We start from the raw sequence: 19,931 nt of genomic DNA on the forward strand, positions 1-19,931 counted from the left end.
TGTTTTTCCATTCAGGCGCTTTTCAACTCATTCATTCATCACTCCTCAGTCCGTCCATCCCCACCTGCTGTGTGCCAGCCCCATGCCAACTGCTGGGTTTGGGGTGTTGAATCAGCCAGGCCCAGCCCTGTACTGAGTCTACACTGAGGTAGGGTGCCCTTAACACATGCTGCTTATATTCTCTTACTCAAACGTTTCCATTTTTTGCCTAAGAAGTGCTTGTTCCCCTAGATGTGCAGGCTGGTCCCTGACTTATTTAGACACCACTGACTCTGTTGCCTAAGGCAACTTGCTGGTTAATGGTCTCCTCCCTCAGAGTCCTGCCATGGAGGCAAGACTTGACCCTGTTCACTTTCAGTGCAGGCCAGGGCACTGGCCTTCCTTCAGGCTGGGTCACAGTAAGTATCTGCAGAGCCAGTGGGAGAGCTGGTGAAGAACAAGTTGATGAGGTTTTGTAAAATGCAGAGGCCAGAGCACAGCATTTTGAGAAATTTTAAACTGTAGGAAGCATAAAAAGTCAAAAGAGAACAGAAGTGGGCAGGGGAAGAGAACCAGAAGAGTTTCTAGAAACTAAGAGAAGACAACTACCCTAGTGGCAATGCTACAGGACTGAATTGGGAGTCGGGCGGTGGCGCAGTGGGTTAAGCGCAGGTGGCGCAAAGCTCAAGGACCGGCGTAAGGATCCCGGTTCGAGCCCCCGGCTCCCCACCTGCAGGGGAGTCGCTTTACAGGTGGTGAAGCAGGTCTGCAGGTGTCTGTCTGTCTTTCTCTCCCCCTCTCTGTCTTCCCCTCCTCTCTCCATTTCTCTCTGTCCTAACAATGGCGGCATCAACAACAACAACAATAATGACTACAACAACAATAAAAAGCAAGGGCAATAAAAGGGAAAATAAATAAATAAATAAATATAAAAAATAAAAAATAAATAAAGACTGAATTAAACATCTGGGAATCTGAGTCATTTTCCAGAAAGTTTTCTTCAGAACTGGTGGGGCCAAGTGACTGACTACATGGGGGTTTAAGAGTAAGCAAACCCTAAAGTTTCTTTTTTTTTAATGTTTATTTACTTATTAATGAGAAAGATAGGTGGAGAGAGAGGAAGAACCAGACATCACATGTGCTGTGGTGACTGAACTCAGGACCTCATGCTTGAGAGTCTAGTGCCTTAGCCACTACGCCACCTCCCGGACCACCCTAAAGTTTCTTTTTAAAAATTTTTATTAGTGATTTAATAATTATTAACAGGATAATAAGATAACAGTCTCCACCACCAGAGTTTCCTGTCCCATCACTTTCATTGGGAACTTCCCTATTCTTTAACCTTCTGCGAGTATGAACCAAAATTATTTATGGGGTGCAGAAAGTGGGAGGCCTGGCTTCTGTAATTGCTTCTCCGCTGGACATGGATGTTGGCACTGGATACATACCCCCCAACCTGTTTCTATCTTTCCCTAGTAGGGTAGGGCTCTGGGAGGTGAGACTGTGAGACACACTGGTGAGGTTGTCCACCCAGGGAATTCAGGATGGAATCATAGCAGCATCTGCAACTTGGTGGCTGAAAGGTGGTAAGACATAAAGCAGAACAAATTGTTTAGTAAACAGGAACTCAAAGATGGGAGTAGGACAGAAAAAATTAGGGGTCTTTGTGTAGGGAGAAGCTAGGAAGTCTGTTTACGTATGTTCCTAGAGGCTCATGACTAGTCATTTTTTCTGAGCCTGATAGCTAACATTCAGGTGAATTAAAAATACAAGTCTGGGGGAGTCGGGCTGTAGCGCAGAGGGTTAAGCGCAGGTGGTGCAAAGCACAAGGACCGGCATAAGGATCCCGGTTCGAACCCCGGCTCCCCACCTGCAGGGGAGTCGCTTCACAAGCGGTGAAGCAGGTCTGCAGGTGTCTGTCTTTCTCTCCTCCTCTCTGTCTTCCCCTCCTCTCTCCATTTCTCTCTGTCCTATCCAACAACGACAACAACAATAATAACTACAACAATAAAACAACAAGGGCAACAAAAGGGAATAAATAAATAAAATAAATAAAAAAAATACAAGTCTGATGGTGTCAGACTTGAGGATAGGGCTAGAAAACCGGCTTAGGGCAGAGAGTAGCTCTCAAACACAAGGAAAATATATAAATACCATTAACTGTTTACCCTATTGATCTGACCTCGGGTCCATAAATATTCACATTTAGCACAGAAACCTGTGTAACCTCTAAGTCCCTGTCAGTCTGAGCTCACAGTCCATGGGTCACAGCTGGGAACATTCTAGGCTGCACTCATTTCAGGACCCGTCTTCCTTGAGTGGCAGAGTAGGCTGACCCAGCCTCCCTTCAGAGAGTGGAGCCGTCCCTACCATTGCTGGTCTACAGTGAGGGCCAGGTCCTGGAGAGGCCCCAAGAGGGTTTATGATGACGTCCCTGTTGGAAGTGACCAGTGTTAGTGGACAGAGGGAGCTGTTAGAGGTCTAAGCCCATCTTATCTATGTAGGAATCCAAGGATTCTCTGACTAGAGCCCCAGATAACGGGGTGGCCTGGTATTGACCAAAAGGCCATCATTAAAGCAAACTAATCTCTTATCCTTATCCAGCTTCTGTAATCCTTTCTTTATCTGACAAGGTTAGACTTTCTCCCAGTTGTGAAAGTGCTGAGCATCATGTTGTAACCAAACCAGTACTGGGTTTATGGGACCTGGCCCCAAGTTAGGGAGGGAACAGACCTAGGGTTTCAGTGGGATCTAAGTTAACCTTCAGTTTTACTGCATTTGACTTGTTTGATGATGATAATAGAGGTTCTCATAATAATTGCCCTTTTGTATATATATTTGTGCCAGTATATCTCTTGGCCAATTGTAGACAGTATTGTTTTAAAGATTATCAAGGGGGTGACACTAATGCTGTTGTTGTCAGGAGAGACTAGAAAGTCTATCTTATTTGCTTTCTTTTGTGTATGTAGTTAATTGAGTAAAGTGACTGAGGAAAGTAGGGATGGGAGAGTGGGGTGTCTAGGTTTAACTAGTAAATATGTGATAAGACACTTTATGGTGTCTTTTTTTAGGTCTTTCTCCTTGCTTGCTGGCAACCCCTACAGTTTCTACAATTTTGTTCTGTGTTTCATCATGTCCAAGAGACCATTTCTTTAGCCTCAAAGGGTGGGTTTAGGACAAAAGAACTAATGCACTTGTCTCTGGGAGGGGGCTGAGGAAGCTGTGAAGGGGCATTAATTAATTTCTCAGAGTGACAGTATGCCCTATGTTACACTTTCTCACTAGGAGCAATATTGCCCCCAACAGGGCAAACATTGGTTCTTCTGTGTAAATAAGTTGACATCTCAAAAAAAGATGGGTTGCAGGTCCTTAAGAAACAGTTGCTGGGTTGTAACGAAATACAGACATGTATACTCAAAGTGATAGAGGAAGGGTTTACACTTGTAAACTTTTCTTTCTGTGTGTGCATAAATACTCTGGGAAAGGTATCGATTTTCCTTCACTAGCTTTGAGTTTTTAAATATGTTTTTTTAATAATTTTTTTAATATTTATTTTATTTATTTTTTCCCTTTTGTTGCCCTTGTTGTTTTATTGTTGTAGTTATTATTGTTGATGTTGTTGTTGGATAGAACAGAGAGAAATGGAGAAAGGGAGGGGAAGACAGAGAGGAGGAGAGAAAGATAGACACCTGCAGACCTGCTTCACCGCCTGTGAAGCGACTCCCCTGCAGGTGGGGAGCCGGGGTTCGAACCGGGATCCTTATGCTGGTCTTTGTGCTTTGCGCCACCTGCACTTAGCCCGCTGTACTACAGCCCGACTCCCTAGCTTTGAGTTTTTACAGGCAGACAAGGCTCTCCAGGGGCCCCCAGGTAGCCCCTATGGAAAGTGCCTTAGGTTGTTAGAAGCCTTGCTAGAATCTAACCCAGTCACTCATTGCAGGGGTTTGGACATAGTCCTTATGAGAGTTCTCTGAAGTTTTTAATGTGCACCCAAGCTGAAGCTGAAATGGTATAGTATTGTGTTGAAAGGCATGAAAAACGAGACGGGGTGCTGGATATACAGATTAACTACCATGTGACAAAGCAGGTAGGATCAACTACTAATAGAACCAACTGCTCTATTATTAACTATTACTTGTCTAATCTAAGGGTCTATCTCTCCTCTCCTCTCTCATCACAATCTGAGCTTCAGTGGTCTGAGAGTTTTGAAGCTGGTAGAGCACCAGACTTGCAGGCATGCCATTCTGCCTTGACCCACAGCATTGCCTGTGCCTCAGTGATGATCTGGTTTTCTTTCTTGTTCATAAATAAATCTTAGGGAGTCGGACAGTAGCGCAGCGGGTTAAGCGCAAGGACCAGCAGAAGGATCCTGGTTTGAGTCCTCGGCTCCCCACCTGCAGGGGAGTCACTTCACAAGTGGTGAAGCAGGTCTGCCGGTGTCTGTCTGTCTCTCCTCCTCCTCTCTCCATTTCTCTCTGTCCTATGCAATAACAACGACATCAATGATAACTACAACAATAAAACAACAGAAGCAACAAAAGGGAATAAATAATAAATAAATATTTAAAATAAATAAATAAATCTGGGGGGGGCGGGTGATGGCACACTTGGTTAAGTGCGCATATTACTATACACAAGCTCCTGGTCCCCACCTGCAGGGGGAAAACTTCACAAGTGGTGAAACCGGTCTACAGGTGTCTCTCTCCCTCCCTAACCCCTCTCAATTTCTCTGTCTCTATCCAATAAATAAACTTATTATTTATTTATTTATTTATTCCCTTTTGTTGCCCTTGTTGTTTTATTGTTGTAGTTATTATTGCTGTTGTCGTCATCGTTGGATAGGACACAGAGAAATGGAGAGAGGAGGGGAAGACAGAGAGGGGGAGAGAAAGATAGACACCTGCAGACCTGCTTCACCGCCTGTGAAGCAACTCCCCTGCAGGTGGGGAACTGGGGTTTGAACCGGGATCCTTATGCCGGTCCTTGCGCTTTGCGCCATGTGCGCTTAACCCGCTGTGCTACCGCCCAAATCCCCAATAAACTTATTTTTAAAATGCAGTGCTGCTGGTCCCCCCATCTCTTTTTTAACCCGAGCACGGGTCAGCTCTGGTTTATGGTGGGGAGGAGGTGATTGAACCTGAGACTTGGAAGCCTCAGGCATGAGTCTGTTTGCATAACTGTTAGGTTATCTATCTACCCCCGCTCTCTCTCCCCATTTCCCCTCCCTCTCAATTTCTGTTTTGTGAAATAAAATAAGTAATAAGTTAAAAAAAAAAATTAAGGGGCTGGGTGTTGGCATATATCTGGTTGAGCGCACACATTACCAAGCACGAGGACCAGGGTTCAAGCCCCCAGCCCCCACGTGTGTGTGTGTGTGTGTGTGTGTGTGTGTGTGTGTGTAGGGGGAGAGGCTTCATGAGCAGTGAAGCTGCAGGACTCAGAGCTCTCCCCTTCTCTCTGTCCTAGCAAATAAAATAATTAATTAAGTTAGACAAAATAATCTTTAAAAAGAATATGCGTTTCAGCGAGCAGGGATTCTGTTGCAGTTAAGTAAATATATGTAGAAAGGATGAACAAAAAATACACGGCCACGCGCTGAAAGCAAGCCGGCCGCAGCTCCCGGGACCCCATCGCGGCTGACAGCCCGCAAGTTCCCAGCGATGGAACCGAGGCCGAGGTGCGCGCCCCCGGGCCCGGGGAAGGGTCGCTCTGGCCGCCTAGCACCTCGGCTCTATGGCGGGTCCTCCGGGGACAGCGGGGCCCGCTCTGGCCGCTGGCGCTGGGCTCTGTGGTGACGTCTCCCGGCGCATGCGCGGGGCCGTCCGCTCTGGCCGCCGCCGCCGCCGCCGCCGCCGCCGGGCTCCGAGGTGGCACCTCCCGGCGCATGCGCGGGGCCGCCTGACCCCGATCGCTATGGCAGCGGCGTCGCTGTGCGCCCGGGCTCGGCGCTGGCGCCGGGGGTCGGGCGGTCGGTGAAGCCCCCGGTGTTGCAGCCTCTCGGGCATGAGCGGGGCCTCCCGCGGCTCCGACCGCCGCGCCCCGTGCCGGGAACATGCCCCTGGCCGCCTACTGCTTCGTCCGGGTCGTGGGCAGGGGCAGCTACGGGGAGGTGACGCTCGTGAGGCACCGGCGGGACGGCAGGCAGGTCGGCGGGGCCGGGGCGGGAGGGGCGCGGGAGGCCGGGACGCAGGGGGCACCCCAGCGGTGGGTGCCCCTCCCCCGGCGGTGGGTGTCCCCTCCCCCGGCGGTGGGTGTCCCTCCCCCGGCGGTGGGTGCCCCTCCCCCGGCGGTGGGTGTCCCTCCCCCGGCGGTGGGTGTCCCCTCCCCCGGCGGTGGGTGTCCCCTCCCCCGGCGGTGGGTGTCCCTCCCCCGGCGGTGGGTGCCCCTCCCGGGCGGTGGGTGTCCCCTCCCCCGGCGGTGGGTGTCCCCTCCCCCGGCGGTGGGTGTCCCCTCCCCCGGCGGTGGGTGTCCCCTCCCCCGGCGGTGGGTGTCCCCTCCCCCGGCGGTGGGTGTCCCCTCCCCCGGCGGTGGGTGTCCCCTCCCCCGGCGGTGGGTGTCCCTCCCCCGGCGGTGGGTGTCCCCTCCCCCGGCGGTGGGTGTCCCCTCCCCCGGCGGTGGGTGTCCCCTCCCCCGGCGGTGGGTGTCCCTCCCCCGGCGGTGGGTGCCCCTCCCGGGCGGTGGGTGTCCCCTCCCCCGGCGGTGGGTGTCCCTCCCCCGGCGGTGGGTGCCCCTCCCCCGGCGGTGGGTGCCCCTCCCCCGGCGGTGGGTGCCCCTCCCCCGGCGGTGGGTGTCCCCTCCCCCAGCGGTGGGTGTCCCTCCCCCAGCGGTGGGTGTCCCCTCCCCCGGCAGTGGGTGCCCCTCCCCCAGCGGTGGGCTCCCCCAGGTGGTCCAAGCTTGGTGGGTGCAGTGTTGTGTTCCAGGGACCTAGCGCTTGGCAGGTTGTCACTCTTTGAATGAAAGACCCCAGGGTGGGGGGGAGACAGCATCCTGGTTCTGCAAAGAGACCCTCATGCCTGAGGCCCCCAAAGTCCCAGGTTCAATCCCCTGCACCACTAGCAAGCCAGAGCTGAGCCAGGGCTCTGGTGAAAAAATAAAGAATAAATAAAATTAAAGTAATTTTACCTTTTAAACTAAAAGCTCACAAGTGAAATGTCCACTTGAGATGGAGATTCCGCCAAACTTAGATTTATAAAGGTAAACTGTGGGTCAGGTGGTGGCAAGCCCCGGGTTCAAGCCCCTGGTCCCCTTCTGCAGGAGGGAGGGTTTTTTTGTTTTTTTTTTTTTTATTTCTTTATTGGGGAATTAATGTTTTACATTCAACAGTAAATACAATAGTTTGTACATGCATAACATTCCCCAGTTTCCCATTTAACAATACAACCCCCTCTGATCCTCTGAATCCTTCTTGGACCTGTATTCTCCCCACCGCTCCGGAGTCTTTTACTTTGGTGCAATATGCCAATTCCAGTTCAGGTTCTACTTGTGTTTTCTCTTCTCATCTTGCTTTTCAGCTTCTGCCTGAGAGTGAGATCATCCCATATTCATCCTTCTGTGTCTGACTTATTTCACTTAACATGAATTTTTCAAGGTCCATCCAGGATCAGCTGAAAACAGTGAAGTCACTATTTTTTACAGCTGAGTAGTATTCCATTGTGTATATAGACCACAACTTGCTCAGCCACTCATCTGTTATTGGACACCTGGGTTGCTTCCAGGTTTTAGCTATTACAAATTGTGCTGCTAAGAACATATGTGTACACAGATCTTTTTGGATGGATGTGTTGGGTTCCTTAGGATATATCCCCAGGAGAGGAATTGCAGGGTCATAGGGTAGGTCCATTTCTAGCCTTCTGAGAGTTCTCCAGACTGTTCTCCACAGAGGTTGGACCAATTGACATTCCCACCAGCAGTGCAGGAGGGTTCCTTTGACCCCACATCCTCTCCAGCATTTGCAGCTGTTACCTTTTCTGATGTGTGACATTCTCACAGGAGTGAAGTGATATCTCATTGTTGTCTTTATCTGCATTTCTCTGACAGTCAGAGACTTGGAGCATTTTTTCATGTGTTTCTCAGCCTTTTGGATCTCTTCTGTAGTGAATATTCTTTTTTTAAAATTTTTTTTATTTAAGAAAGGATTAACAAAACCATAGGGTAGGAGGGGTACAACTCCACACAATTCCCACCACCCAATCTCCACATCCCACCCCCTCCCCTGATAGCTTTCCCATTCTCTATCCCTCTGGGAGCATGGACCCAAGGTCATTGTGGGTTGCAGAAGGTAGAAGGTCTGGTTTCTGTAATTGCTTCCCCGCTGAACATGGGCGTTGACTGGTCAGTCCATACTCCCAGTCTGCCTCTCTCTTTCCATAGTAGGGTGGGTCTCTGGGGAAGCTGAGCTCCAGGACACATTGGTGGGGTCTTCAGTCCAGGGAAGCCTGGCCAGCATCCTGATGGCATCTGGAACCTGGTGATTGAAAACAGAGTTAACATACGAAGCCAAATTGTTGAGCAATGTAGTGAATATTCTATCCATGTCCTCCCCCCATTTTTGGATGGGGTTATTTGTTGTCTTGTTGTTGAGTCTGGCAAGCTCTTTATATATGTTGGTTATTAAACTCTTATCTGATGTATGGCATGTAAAGGTCTTCTCCCATTCTGTGAGGAGTCTCTTGGTTTGGGTAGTGGTTTCTTTTGCTGTGCAGAAGCTTTTTAATTTGATGTAGTCCCATAGACTTGCCTTAGTCTTCTTTGTAATTGGATTCGTTTCATTGAAGATGTCTTTAAAATGTATGCGAAAAAGACTTCTGCCAATATTTTCCTCTAAGTATCTAATAGTTTGTGGTCTAACATCCAAGTCCTTGATCCACTTGGAATTTACTTTTGTATTTGGTGAAATACAGTGGTTCAGTTTCATTCTTCTACATGTTTCAACCCATTTTTTCCAACACCATTTGTTGAAGAGACTCTGCTTTCCCCATGTTATAGTCTGGGCCCCTTTGTCAAAGATTAGATGTCCATAGGTGTGGGGGCTCACTTCTGGGCTCTCAATTCTATTCCACTGGTCAGTGTGTCTATTATTTCCCTCTCTCCCCACCAGTCCAGTATCCCACCGGTGCTGGGCACAGGCATCACTGAACATATCCGTGCTGTCCTGCTGGTCCTCCTTGCCACGGGACTTGCTTTTCAAGTCTTTGTTTTTGTTGCAGTCTTAGTGATCAGTCTATTTTTATTTATTTTAATGTTATTTTTTCTTTATTTTTAAAAAATACTTTTGTTTATTTATACTGGATAGAGACAGAGAAATTGAGGGGGAGAGGGAGATACAGAGAGAGACAGACATCTGCATTCCTTCTTCACCACTTGTGAAGCTTTTCCCTTGAAGGTGGGGACCAGGGTCTTGAACCTGGGTCCTTGTGCACTCTAATGTGTGTGCTTAACCAGGTGTGCCATCGCCTGGCCCCCTATTTTAAAACTTTACTGAAAGAAGCAATTACAGAAGCCAGATCTCCCACCTTCTGCACCCCATAAAGATCTTGGGTCCACACTCCCAGAGGGATAAAGAATAGGGAAGCTTCCAATGGAGGGATGGAATACCAAACTCTGGTGGTGGGAACTGTATGGAATTGTACCCTCTTATCCCACAATCTTGTCGATCATTATTAAATCACTACTTAAAAAATGTAAAAAAAAAAAAAAAAAAAAAAAAAAAACTTTACTGAATATATCTTTTTAAAAAATATTTATTTATTAGATAGACGTAGCCAGAAATTGAGAGGGAAGGGGTGATAGAGAGGGCGAGAGACAGAGAGACACCTGCAGCCCTGCTTCACCACTTGTGAAGCTTTCCCCCTGCAGGTGGGGACCAGGGTCTCGAACCCGGCTCCTTGTGCGTTGTAAGATGTGTGCTCAACCAGGTGCGCCACCACCTGGCCCCTTAAATATATCTTACCTGAAAGGGCGGAGAAATTGAGAAGAGGCAGACAGAGACAGACATTGTAACACTCCTTCACCTCTTGTAAAGCATCTCTTCCACAGGTGGGAACTGAGGGCTTGAACCTGGGTCCTTGCATATGGTAACATGTATTTAACCAGGTGTGCCACCACCCGACCCTCTCAGTGACCAGTCTGATGTCACCCCCCCCCCCAGCTTAAAGCCCTCTACCCTGTCACCCTCAGTACAGTGAACCAGTTAATGTGGTTTGTAAACTGAGTAATAGAGTGTAGAACTTAGGGCAGTTTTAAAGCTGAAAAGAGAGACTATTCATACTTACACTAGGATAAGAGTCCTTAAGTTTCGGGCCCTCTGACAGTTTGCCTTGTTTCAGGTGCTAGTTGTGCTACCTGAGCTCTGGCCTAAGAGATGATCCCAGTAGGCACAAGGGTGGGCAGGAACATTGGGTTTTATTTATTTATTCACTTCTTTATTTATTTTCCCTTTTGTTGCCCTTTTTTTTTCATTATTGTTGTAGTTATTGTTGTTATTGATGTCATCATCGTTGGATAGGACAGAGAGAAATGGAGAGAGGAGGGGAAGACAGAGGGGGAGAGAAAGACAGACACCTGCAGACCTGCTTCACTGCCTGTGAAGTGACTCCCCTATGGGTGGGAGGCAGGGGCTCGAACCGGGATCCTTACGCTGGTCCTTGCGCTTTACACCACATGCGTTCAACCCGCTGCTCTACCGCCCGACCCCCTGGAACACTGGTTTTTTGAAGTAATATAGCCTGTACACTTGGCAGTAGTTTGCACTTTATGGAGCCTACTTACGTATGTGTCGGCTGAATGAATGGTCTTTTTGATTTTTTGTGGGCAGCGTTTCAGTGATGTTTAACTTTATTGGGCTATGGATCCTGTGAGCATCGATTGCAATTCTCGGACCTGTTCTGTCTACAGGTCTGTATTCAAACTGCTTCATGACCTTGATAAAGGGAACTTAGAGGTTGCAGAATCCCCACCACAGATTTTTTTATATATATTTACTTATTTTCTCTTTTTGTTGCCATTGTTGTTTTTTATTGTTGTAGTTATTATTGTTGTTGTTACTGATGTTGTCATTGTTAGGACAGAAAGAAATGCAGAGGAGGGGAAGACAGAGGGGGAGAGATAGACAGACACCTGCAGACCTGCTTCACCGCCTGTGAGGCGACTCCCCTGCAGGTGGGGAGCCGGGGGCTCGAACTGGGATCCTTATGCTGGTCCTTCCACTTTTCTACCACAGATTTTATAGTTGATCCAGTGAAATGTCGACGTAAACTCATTTTTTATCCATTAATAAAATTGCAAAGTGCAGGTTGAAAGTATAATTTTTAATGCCTCACGAAGCTATAAGTCTAACCTGTAAAAAGTATCTTCAGTGATAGCAAGCCCCCCCACACACACACTTGAGTTTTGTGTCTTATGAATAGCAACGTGAGTATATTCTGACAGACTCACAAGGTTGTCTTGGGGGGGGACATTCAGGAGAACCTATAAAACTGTATGTTTATTTTCACATTAAAAACATATTCTGGGGCCAGGTGGTGGCACACCTGGTTGAGCACACACATTACAGTGCACAAGGATCCAGGTTCAAGCCCCCGGGCCCCACCTGCAGGGGGAAAGCTTCACGAGTGGGAAAGCAGGGCTGCAGGTATCTCTGTCTCTCTCCCTGTCTGTCACCCCCTTCCCTCTCGATTTCTGGCTGTCTCTATCCAATAAATAAATAAAGATAATTTTTACTGAAAAAAAAAATAAAAACAAATATTCCTTTGTAGTATGTCATCAAAAAACTGAACCTCCGGAATGCCTCTAGCCGAGAGAGGCGAGCTGCTGAGCAGGAAGCCCAGCTCTTATCTCAGCTGAAGCACCCCAACATCGTGACCTACAGAGAGTCCTGGGAAGGAGGGGACGGTCTGCTGTACATCGTCATGGGCTTCTGCGAAGGGGGCGACCTCTACCGAAAGCTCAAGGAGCAGAAGGGCCAGCTGCTGCCCGAGAGTCAGGTGGTGGAGTGGTTTGTTCAGATCGCCATGGCGCTGCAGGTACTTCAGACTGACAGCCCCCCTCTTGCTCCAGGCCAGTGGGGGAATGACAAGTGGGTTTTAGGCAGGTCACTCGCCCAACGCTTATATGCGGGGGAAAGTGTTTCTTGAAAATCTACTAAGTGGGCCCACCCCCACTTGCTGTAGCATTCGATGCTTTTGAAGAAAGCTGACTGAAGTTGACATGGACTTCATGGCTTCTTGTAAGAGCAGCCAGTTGTTTGTTTGTTTGTTTCCTTTATGTTATCTAATATGAATAGCAAAGTCAGTGTTAGGGGCTTTGAGTCAACAAGGAGCAGAGTGTGATTGTGTTCCCAGCTGGCCGGCTGTGGCATGGTGAGAGTGGCTGGGCGGCTGGGCTAATGAACGTGCCTTAGCTGTGCGGACTGGGACTGTCAGCCCCACTGTGGCACAATGAAGAGAATCCAAAACACATTGGAAAGTGAGACTCTACCACTGGAGCTGCAGAGGCGTGTCCAGAGTTAATGACCTTATTTAAGTCCTGTAGGACTCCCTAAATAAAAATGGCCTTTATTGTATCTGGAGATGGTATTAAGCTGAAGATTTCCTGAATCTAAAGCAAGGGTGAGGAACAGTCCAGCCCCTGGGCTGTATAGCCCCATGGAATCATTTTGTCTGACCTGGACTGTTTCTGATAGTAACATTAGGTGCTAATCTTTAAGTTGGTGATTTTGAATAGCCTGTGAATGATGTTATAAACATCCAAATGGCCCTTGGCAGAAAAGTTCTCCACCCCTCATCTAAAGGAATGTGCATCTGACTTTTTATATAGGTTGTCTTCACCTCTGGTGGGAATAACTGAATATATATACATACACATCATCCTAAATGGTACAAATGCAAAGAAGACATCTGAGGAGATGTGCAGAATGCTAAGTCTTACCCCGTCACTAAGGCAGTGTTGTAAAATGACATTTCCTCAGTAAAAATCAATTTAGTATATAAAAATAAAATACTGGAGGGAGTTGGACGGTAGCGCAAGGACCGGCATAAGGATCCCGGTTCGAGCCCCCGGCTCCCCACCTGCAGGGGAGTCACTTCACAGACGGTGAAGCAGGTCTGCAGGTGTCTGTCTTTCTCTCCCCCTTTCTGTCGCCCCCCCTCTCTCCATTTCTCTCTTTCCTATCCAACAACAACAACAATAGTAACTATAACAATAAACAACAAGGGCAACAAAGGGAATAAATAAATATTAAAATATATATATATAAAATATTGGGCAGATTGGTTATGTAAGACTCAAATAAGCAATTTATTAATATCTTTATTTATTGATAGACACAGCCAGAAATTGAGAGTGAAGGGGGAGATAGGGAGAGAGAAACAAAGACACCTAACCTGAGCAGAGGGTAGACAGCATAATGGTTATGCAGACTCTCATGCCTGAGGCTCCAAAGTCCCAGGTTCGAACCCCTGCACCACCATAAGCCAGAGCCGAACAGTGCTCTGGTTAAAAAATAAATAATGATAATAATAAAGACACCTGCAGCACTGCTTCACCATTCCTAAAGCTTTCCCCCTGCGGGTGAGAGCTGAGGACTCAAACCCGGGTCCTTGCGTATTGTAATGTGTGCTCAGTCAGGTGCACCACCACCCAGCCCCAAGACTTTAATTTTCTTACTTGAGAAAGTCAAAGTTGGGCTTTGTATTTAGAGATTATAAAACAAGCGGGCTTTGATACACAGATATGTAACTAAGATTCATTCATTTAATTGGTGGTGGTATATAGGAAGTCAGGAAGAAATCATTCAATAAGTACATGTATTTATGAAATTTTTTTTTATCTTTTCAGTATTTACATGAAAAACACATCCTTCACCGAGATTTGAAAACTCAAAATGTCTTCCTGACACGAACAAACATCATTAAAGTGGGAGACTTGGGAATCGCTCGAGTGTTAGAGAGCCACTGCGACATGGCCAGCACCCTCATCGGCACCCCTTACTATATGAGCCCCGAGCTATTCTCAAACAAACCCTACAACTATAAGGTAGGATTGAGCTGTGTGCACCGCCCCACCTACCTCTAGGATAGTCCTCATAAACTCAGAACTTAGGAGAATAGAATTGCCTGTGAGTTGATTTAAGGAAAATGTCCCCCCCTTTTTTTTAAATCTTTTAATTTTATTTATTGTTGGATAAAGACAGAAATTGAGAGGGAAGGGGGAGCTAGGGAAAGAGAGAGAGACAGACACCTGCAGCCCTGCTTCACCCTCTGGTGAAGCTTTCCCTCTGCAGATGAGGACCAGAGGACCAGGGGCTTGAACGTGGATCCTTGTGCACTGTAATGTGTGCTTAGCCCGGGGCGCCACCACCTGGCTCCAGGAAAATGTCCTTTTATGAAAACTAACCATTGTGTGTGTGTGCGGGGCAGGCAGTAAGTAGCCCAGCGGGTTGGGCACACTTGGCGCAAAGCACAAGGATCCTAGTTTGAGCCCCTGGCTCCCCACCTGCAGGGCAGTCACAGGTGAAGCAGGTCTGTCTGTCTCTCCCCCTCTCTGTCTTCCCCTTCTCTCTTGACTTCTCTTTGTCCTATCCAACAACAACAACAGTGATAACAACAATAACTATAACAACAAGGGTAACAAAATGGGAAAAATGCCCTCCAGGAGCAGTGGATTCATGGTGCAGGCACTGAGCCCCAGTGATAACCTTGGAGGCAAAAAAAAAAAAAAAACATTTTATTTTACTTGGAGAATAGTTTCTGGAAATGAACGTCCTATGCAGAAGACATACACCCTACCACTGAGCTCTGTCTCTGGCCCCTGAAATTTTAGAGGGGAAATCTGTTAATAAGACAGTGACATTTCATCTTTTCCAATTTTTCTTTTGCAGTCTGATGTTTGGGCTCTGGGATGCTGTGTTTATGAAATGGCCACCCTGAAGCATGCTTTCAATGCAAAAGACATGAACTCGCTGGTTTATCGGATTATTGAAGGAAAGGTAAAGAATGGTTTGGAACAAGGGCAGTTCAGTGTGACTTTATATGTAGCTACTGGCAAAAGTAATCACCGGTGTTGCCTGGTTAGTCCATAATGGCAGTGCTCTTCAGCGGGGATGCTTGGACTGGAACAGAAGGGAATGGTGACTTTCTTTTTCTCTGTTTCCAAACCATTGTATTGTAGGAAATAATGGTTGACAGGACAGTTGTTGGTGCAGGAGTAGTGTCTTTGTTTTCTCGTGATAGGTGTCTGCGTGCCATTCCTGCCACCAAGCCCAGTCTCTCTCTCTCTCTCTTTTTTTTTTTTTTGGTGGTTTTGTAACTTTATTTGACAATTAGTATTTAGTTCTCATCCACATTGACTGTCTGTAGATTTTTGAAAGTGGTGACAGGTACATAGGTAGCCAGTGTATACAGCTTGTTTGGTGAATCTTCATCCTCATTGCGTTTTCTGGACAACCGTACCCGGATGCGGTAGGGGACAGTCCTTATTCCTTTGGCCCAGACAGCTTTGTTGAGCCTGGTGTCAGTGCACACATCTGAAGTGCCCATCTCCTTCATGGCAAATTTCTGGATCTCTTTGCCCGAGGAGCATGTTTCTTGAAGCCCACGCCGTGGATGTGCTTGTGGATGTTGATGGTGTACTCCCGCGTCACCACCTCGTTGATGGCAGAGCGGCCCTTCTTCTCACTGCCTTGCTTTGCGGGAGCCATTCTGCTGGGCCTAGACAGGAAAGGACGATCAGTCTCTGCCCTCCGCCTACCTGCACCTTCACCCCTTTGTCCTCCTAGTCCAGAAAACATCTCATCCATTCCAGGTTTTTTATTTATCTGTCTATCTGTTTATTGCCTCCTAGGTGAACTGTCTTAGTGGCCCTTATTTAGTTACTTAAAAAAAAAAATTGGGGGTCGGGCGGTGGCGCAGTGGGTTAAGCGCATGTGGCGCAAAGCGCAGGGACCGGCGTAAGGATCCCGGTTCAAGCCCCCGGCTCCCCACCTGCAGGGGAGTCGCTTCACAGGCGGTGAAGCAGGTCTGCAGGTGTCTATCTTTCTCTCCCCTTCTCTGTCTTCCCCTCCTCTCTCCATTTCTCTCTGTCCTATCCAACAACGAATTGCGTCAACAAGGGCAATAATAATAACCACAACGAAGCTACAACAAGGGCAACAAAAGGGGGAAAAAAAAATTATTTTCCCTTTCGTTGCCCTTGTCGTTCTTATTGTTGTAGTTTTTATTGTTGTTGTTATTGATGTCGTCATTGTTAGATAGGACAGAGAGAAATGGAGAGGAGGGGAAGACAGAGAGGGGGAGAGAAAGACAGACACCTGCAGACCTGCTTCACCGCTTGTGAAGCGACTCCCATGCAGGTGGAGAGCCGGGGGCTTGAACTGGAATCCTTCCGCTGGTCCTTGCGCTTTGTGCTACATGTACTTAACCTGCTCGCTACTGCCTGACTCCCCCCGCCTTTTTTTTTTTTGCCTCCATGGTTATTGCTGGGGCTCAGTGCCTGCACTATGAATCCACTGCTCCTAGAGGCCATCCCTTCCCATTTTGTTGCCCTTGTTGATGTTGTTATTGTTAATATTGATGTTGTTGTTGCTGGATAGGACAGAGAGAAATTGATAGAGGGAAAGACAGAGACTGGGAGAGACAGAGAGACACCTGCAGACCTGCTTCACTGCCTGTGAAACAACTCCCCTGCAGGTGGGGAGCCGGGGACTCAAATTGGGATCCTTACACCGGTCCTTGTGCTTTGCGCCATGTGCACTTAACCTGCTGCACCACTGCCGGACCCCCACTTAATTACTCTCTTATTGCTGGATATGGCGCTGGGGCGCAGAAGCAGGGCCTGATGGGTGTGTAGCTGGCGCTCTGCTTCTGAGCCGCCTTCCTGGCCCAGGAATTCTGGGATTCAGACTCTCGTTTTTATAGGAGGAGAGAGTCCTTAAATGGAACTGCTGATTTGAAGGATAGACTTTTACAACCGTGGAACTTGGTATTATAATCAGGACATCAGCACACATCCTGTAGAGTAATACACTGGTTTTCTTAATGTAGAAAATAACTTTGAGGCCTGGTGATGGCACACCTGGCTGAGCGCACTTGTTACAATGTGCAAGGGTCTGAGTTCAAACCCCTGGTCCCCACCTGCATGAGGAAAGCTTTGCTAGTGGTGAAGCAGGGCTGCTGGTATCTCTCTGTCTCTCTCTCCCCTTCTCTCAATTTCTCACTGTCTCTATCCAATAAACAAATAAAGATAAAAAATAAAAATAATAAAAAAGAAAGAAAATAACTTCAATACTAGAGAATTTTCACCTTTTACTTTGCTTCACAAGAGCATTAGTAGTGACTGTGATATTATTTCTCTTTGTAGCTGCCCCCAATGCCGAAAGATTATAGCCCAGAGCTGGCAGAATTGATCAGATCAATGCTGAGCAAGAGGCCTGAAGAAAGACCCTCTGTGAGGAGCATCCTGAGGCAACCTTACATAAAGCGCCAAATCTCCTTGTTCTTGGAGGCAACAAAGGCGTAAGATAACTTGCTTTACACTTAACTGGGCCAAACAGAATAAAACAGGGTGATATATATATTATTTTCTTCCTTTTGTAGCTCTTGTTTATCGCTGTTATTGTTGTTATTGCTGTTGTTGTTGGATAGGACAGAGAGAAATGGAGAGAGGAGGGGAAGACAGAGAAGGGGAGAGAAAGACACCTGCAGACCTGCTTCACTGTCTGTGAAGCAAACCCCCTGCAGGTGGGGAGCTAGGGGCTCGAACCAGGATCCTTATGCTGGTCCTTGTTCTTCACGCCACATGCGCTTAACCCGCTGTGCCACTGCCCAACCCCCAGAGGGTGACTTTTAGACTATGCATGTGTGAGAAATTATAGTGGGTGTCTTCTGTAATTTTTTAAAAATACTTATTTTCCCTTTTGTTTCCCTTGTTGTTTTATTGTTGTAGTTGTTGTTGTTGTTGATGATGTTGTTGGATAAGACAGAGAGATGGAGAGAGGAGGGGAAGACAGGAGAGAGAAAGATAGACACCTGCAGACCTGCTTCACCACCTGTGAAGTGACACCCTTGTAGGTGGGGAGCCGAGGGCTCAAACCGGGATCCTTACACCTGCCCTTGTGCTTTGTGTCACATGCACTTAAACTGCTGCTTAACCACCTGCCTCCCAAGGCTTCGGTAATTTTTACATGCGAGAAATTTTGTTGATGACAGAGAGAACTCACTGGGCAGGGTGCCTCCTATTAAGTCCTAACACTGCTGGGAGAGATGTCATGGTAACAGTTGAAGCTCTGGTGCCGTGGCGTCTCTCTCTCTCTCTGAAGGAAAAAGTGGCTCAATGTGTTGAAGTTATGTGAGGTCTTGGTTCCAGAAAAGAAATTTTATTTGTTGGTTTATTGCGCAGCCAGAGTGGTGACATAGTAGCAGAACACAGGACTTGCAAGCATGGGGTCCCAAATTCAGTTCCTGATGCACATAAGCTAGTCTGATGCTCTGCTTCTCTAATTAATAAATCTTTAGAAAAAGAATATGTTTTTATTAGAAGTTAAAAATACGTGATTAGGATACATAGCAACACCAGGGGAACTCCATGAAGGAACCCCAGGGTGCTGTGGTGTTTCCCTTCTCTCTGTCTTTCCCTCCCCCCCTCTCTGCTTGCTTTCTCAAATAATGAAATTAAAAAAAAAAACCAAAGACTTAGAGAGGCTTCCCAGTGGTGAGCCACACATGCATGGGCCCCAGTGTCACATCCAAAGGGAAACAGTAAATAATAATGCACAGCTTTCTGAGAGTTTTCCCTAAGGTTCTTTCTTCACATAACTTCTCAAGAGAAGGAAGTGGGGGCCAGATGGTGGTGCACAAGGTTGAGAGCACCTGTTACAATGCACAAGGATCCAGGTTCGAGCCCCCGGCCCCCCACCTGCATTGGGAAAGCTTTACAAGTGGTGAAGCAGTGTTGCAGGTGTCTCTCTGATTCTGTGCCTCTCTATTACCCCTTCCCTCTCTATTTCTGGCTGTCTCTATCCAATAAATAAACATTAAAAAAAAGGCACTAAGCTCAAGGACCGGCATAGGGATCCCAGTTCAAGCCCCCAGCTCCCCACCTGCAGGGGAGTCACTTCACAGGTGGTGAAGTGGGTCTGCAGGTGTCTGTCTTTCTCTCCCCCTCTCTGTCTTCCTTTCCTCTCTCCATTTCTCTCTGTCCTATCCAACCACAACAACAACATCAATAATAACTACAACAATAAAACAAGGGCAGGAAAAGGAAATAAATAAAGAAAAAAGAAGAAAAAAATCCAAAAAAAAAAAATTTAAAAAAAAAGGGAAAGAATCATTCCTTTTGGGAGTCAGACGGTAGCACAGCGGGTTAAGCGCACATGGTGCAAAGCACAAGGACCGGCTTAAGGATGCCAGTTCGAGCCCCCGGCTCCCCACCTTCAGGGAAGTCGCTTCACAGGCGGTGAAGCAGGTCTGCAGGTGTCTGTCTTTCTCTCTCCCTCTCTGTCTTCCCCTCCTCTCTCCATTTCTCTCTGTCCTATCCAACAACAACAACATCAATAACAACAATAACTACAATAAAACAACAAGGGCAACAAAAGGGAACAAGTAAATAAAATAAAAAAAACTTAAAAAAAAAAGAATCATTCCTTTCTGGTAATGGAAATGTGTGTTTGCTGCTTGATGGGCCACTGCCTGGCCCTGCTTCCTGTCTGATTTGTAGTCCTACCTTCACTAAATAGCTGTTCCAGGATGAAGACGTAGGGCCAGATAAAACCTTCATGACCTCTGCCTCATGACATAATAAATTTGGGAGGTTGAGAGTCGGGTGGTAGCGAAATGGGTGAAGTGCACATTGCACAAAGTGCAAGGACTGGCATAAGGATCCCAGTTCGAGACCCCGGTTACCCACCTGCAGGTGGTGAAGCAGGTCTACAGGGTGTCTATCTTTCTCTCCCCATCTCTGTC

General features: G+C 47.4%; 1 protein-coding gene and 1 pseudogene across 3 annotated transcripts in view; one reads left to right on the forward strand and one right to left on the reverse strand.

Annotated features, from left to right (window-relative positions):
• Positions 1 to 5,845: 5,845 nt before the first annotated feature.
• The window catches only part of NEK4 (NIMA related kinase 4), a 36,352-nt gene continuing 22,266 nt past the window's right edge, over positions 5,846 to 19,931 (forward strand). For 2 of the 3 annotated variants that reach the window (XM_060204519.1, XM_060204521.1), the window contains exons 1-5: positions 5,846 to 6,120; positions 11,733 to 11,999; positions 13,813 to 14,010; positions 14,855 to 14,962; positions 17,332 to 17,486. In XM_060204519.1, coding sequence (XP_060060502.1) covers positions 5,983 to 6,120; positions 11,733 to 11,999; positions 13,813 to 14,010; positions 14,855 to 14,962; positions 17,332 to 17,486 — 866 coding nt within the window. In that variant the 5' untranslated portion in view covers positions 5,846 to 5,982. Of the gene's footprint in view, positions 6,125 to 11,732; positions 12,000 to 13,812; positions 14,011 to 14,854; positions 14,963 to 17,331; positions 17,487 to 19,931 lie in introns of all 3 variants that reach the window. The other variant, XM_060204520.1, reaches the window with a different exon arrangement.
• On the reverse strand, positions 15,256 to 15,694 carry LOC103110031 (large ribosomal subunit protein eL31-like; annotated as a pseudogene).

The sequence above is a fragment of the Erinaceus europaeus genome, chromosome 12, assembly GCF_950295315.1.
Source record: "Erinaceus europaeus chromosome 12, mEriEur2.1, whole genome shotgun sequence".
NCBI classification, from domain to species: Eukaryota; Metazoa; Chordata; class Mammalia; order Eulipotyphla; family Erinaceidae; genus Erinaceus; species Erinaceus europaeus.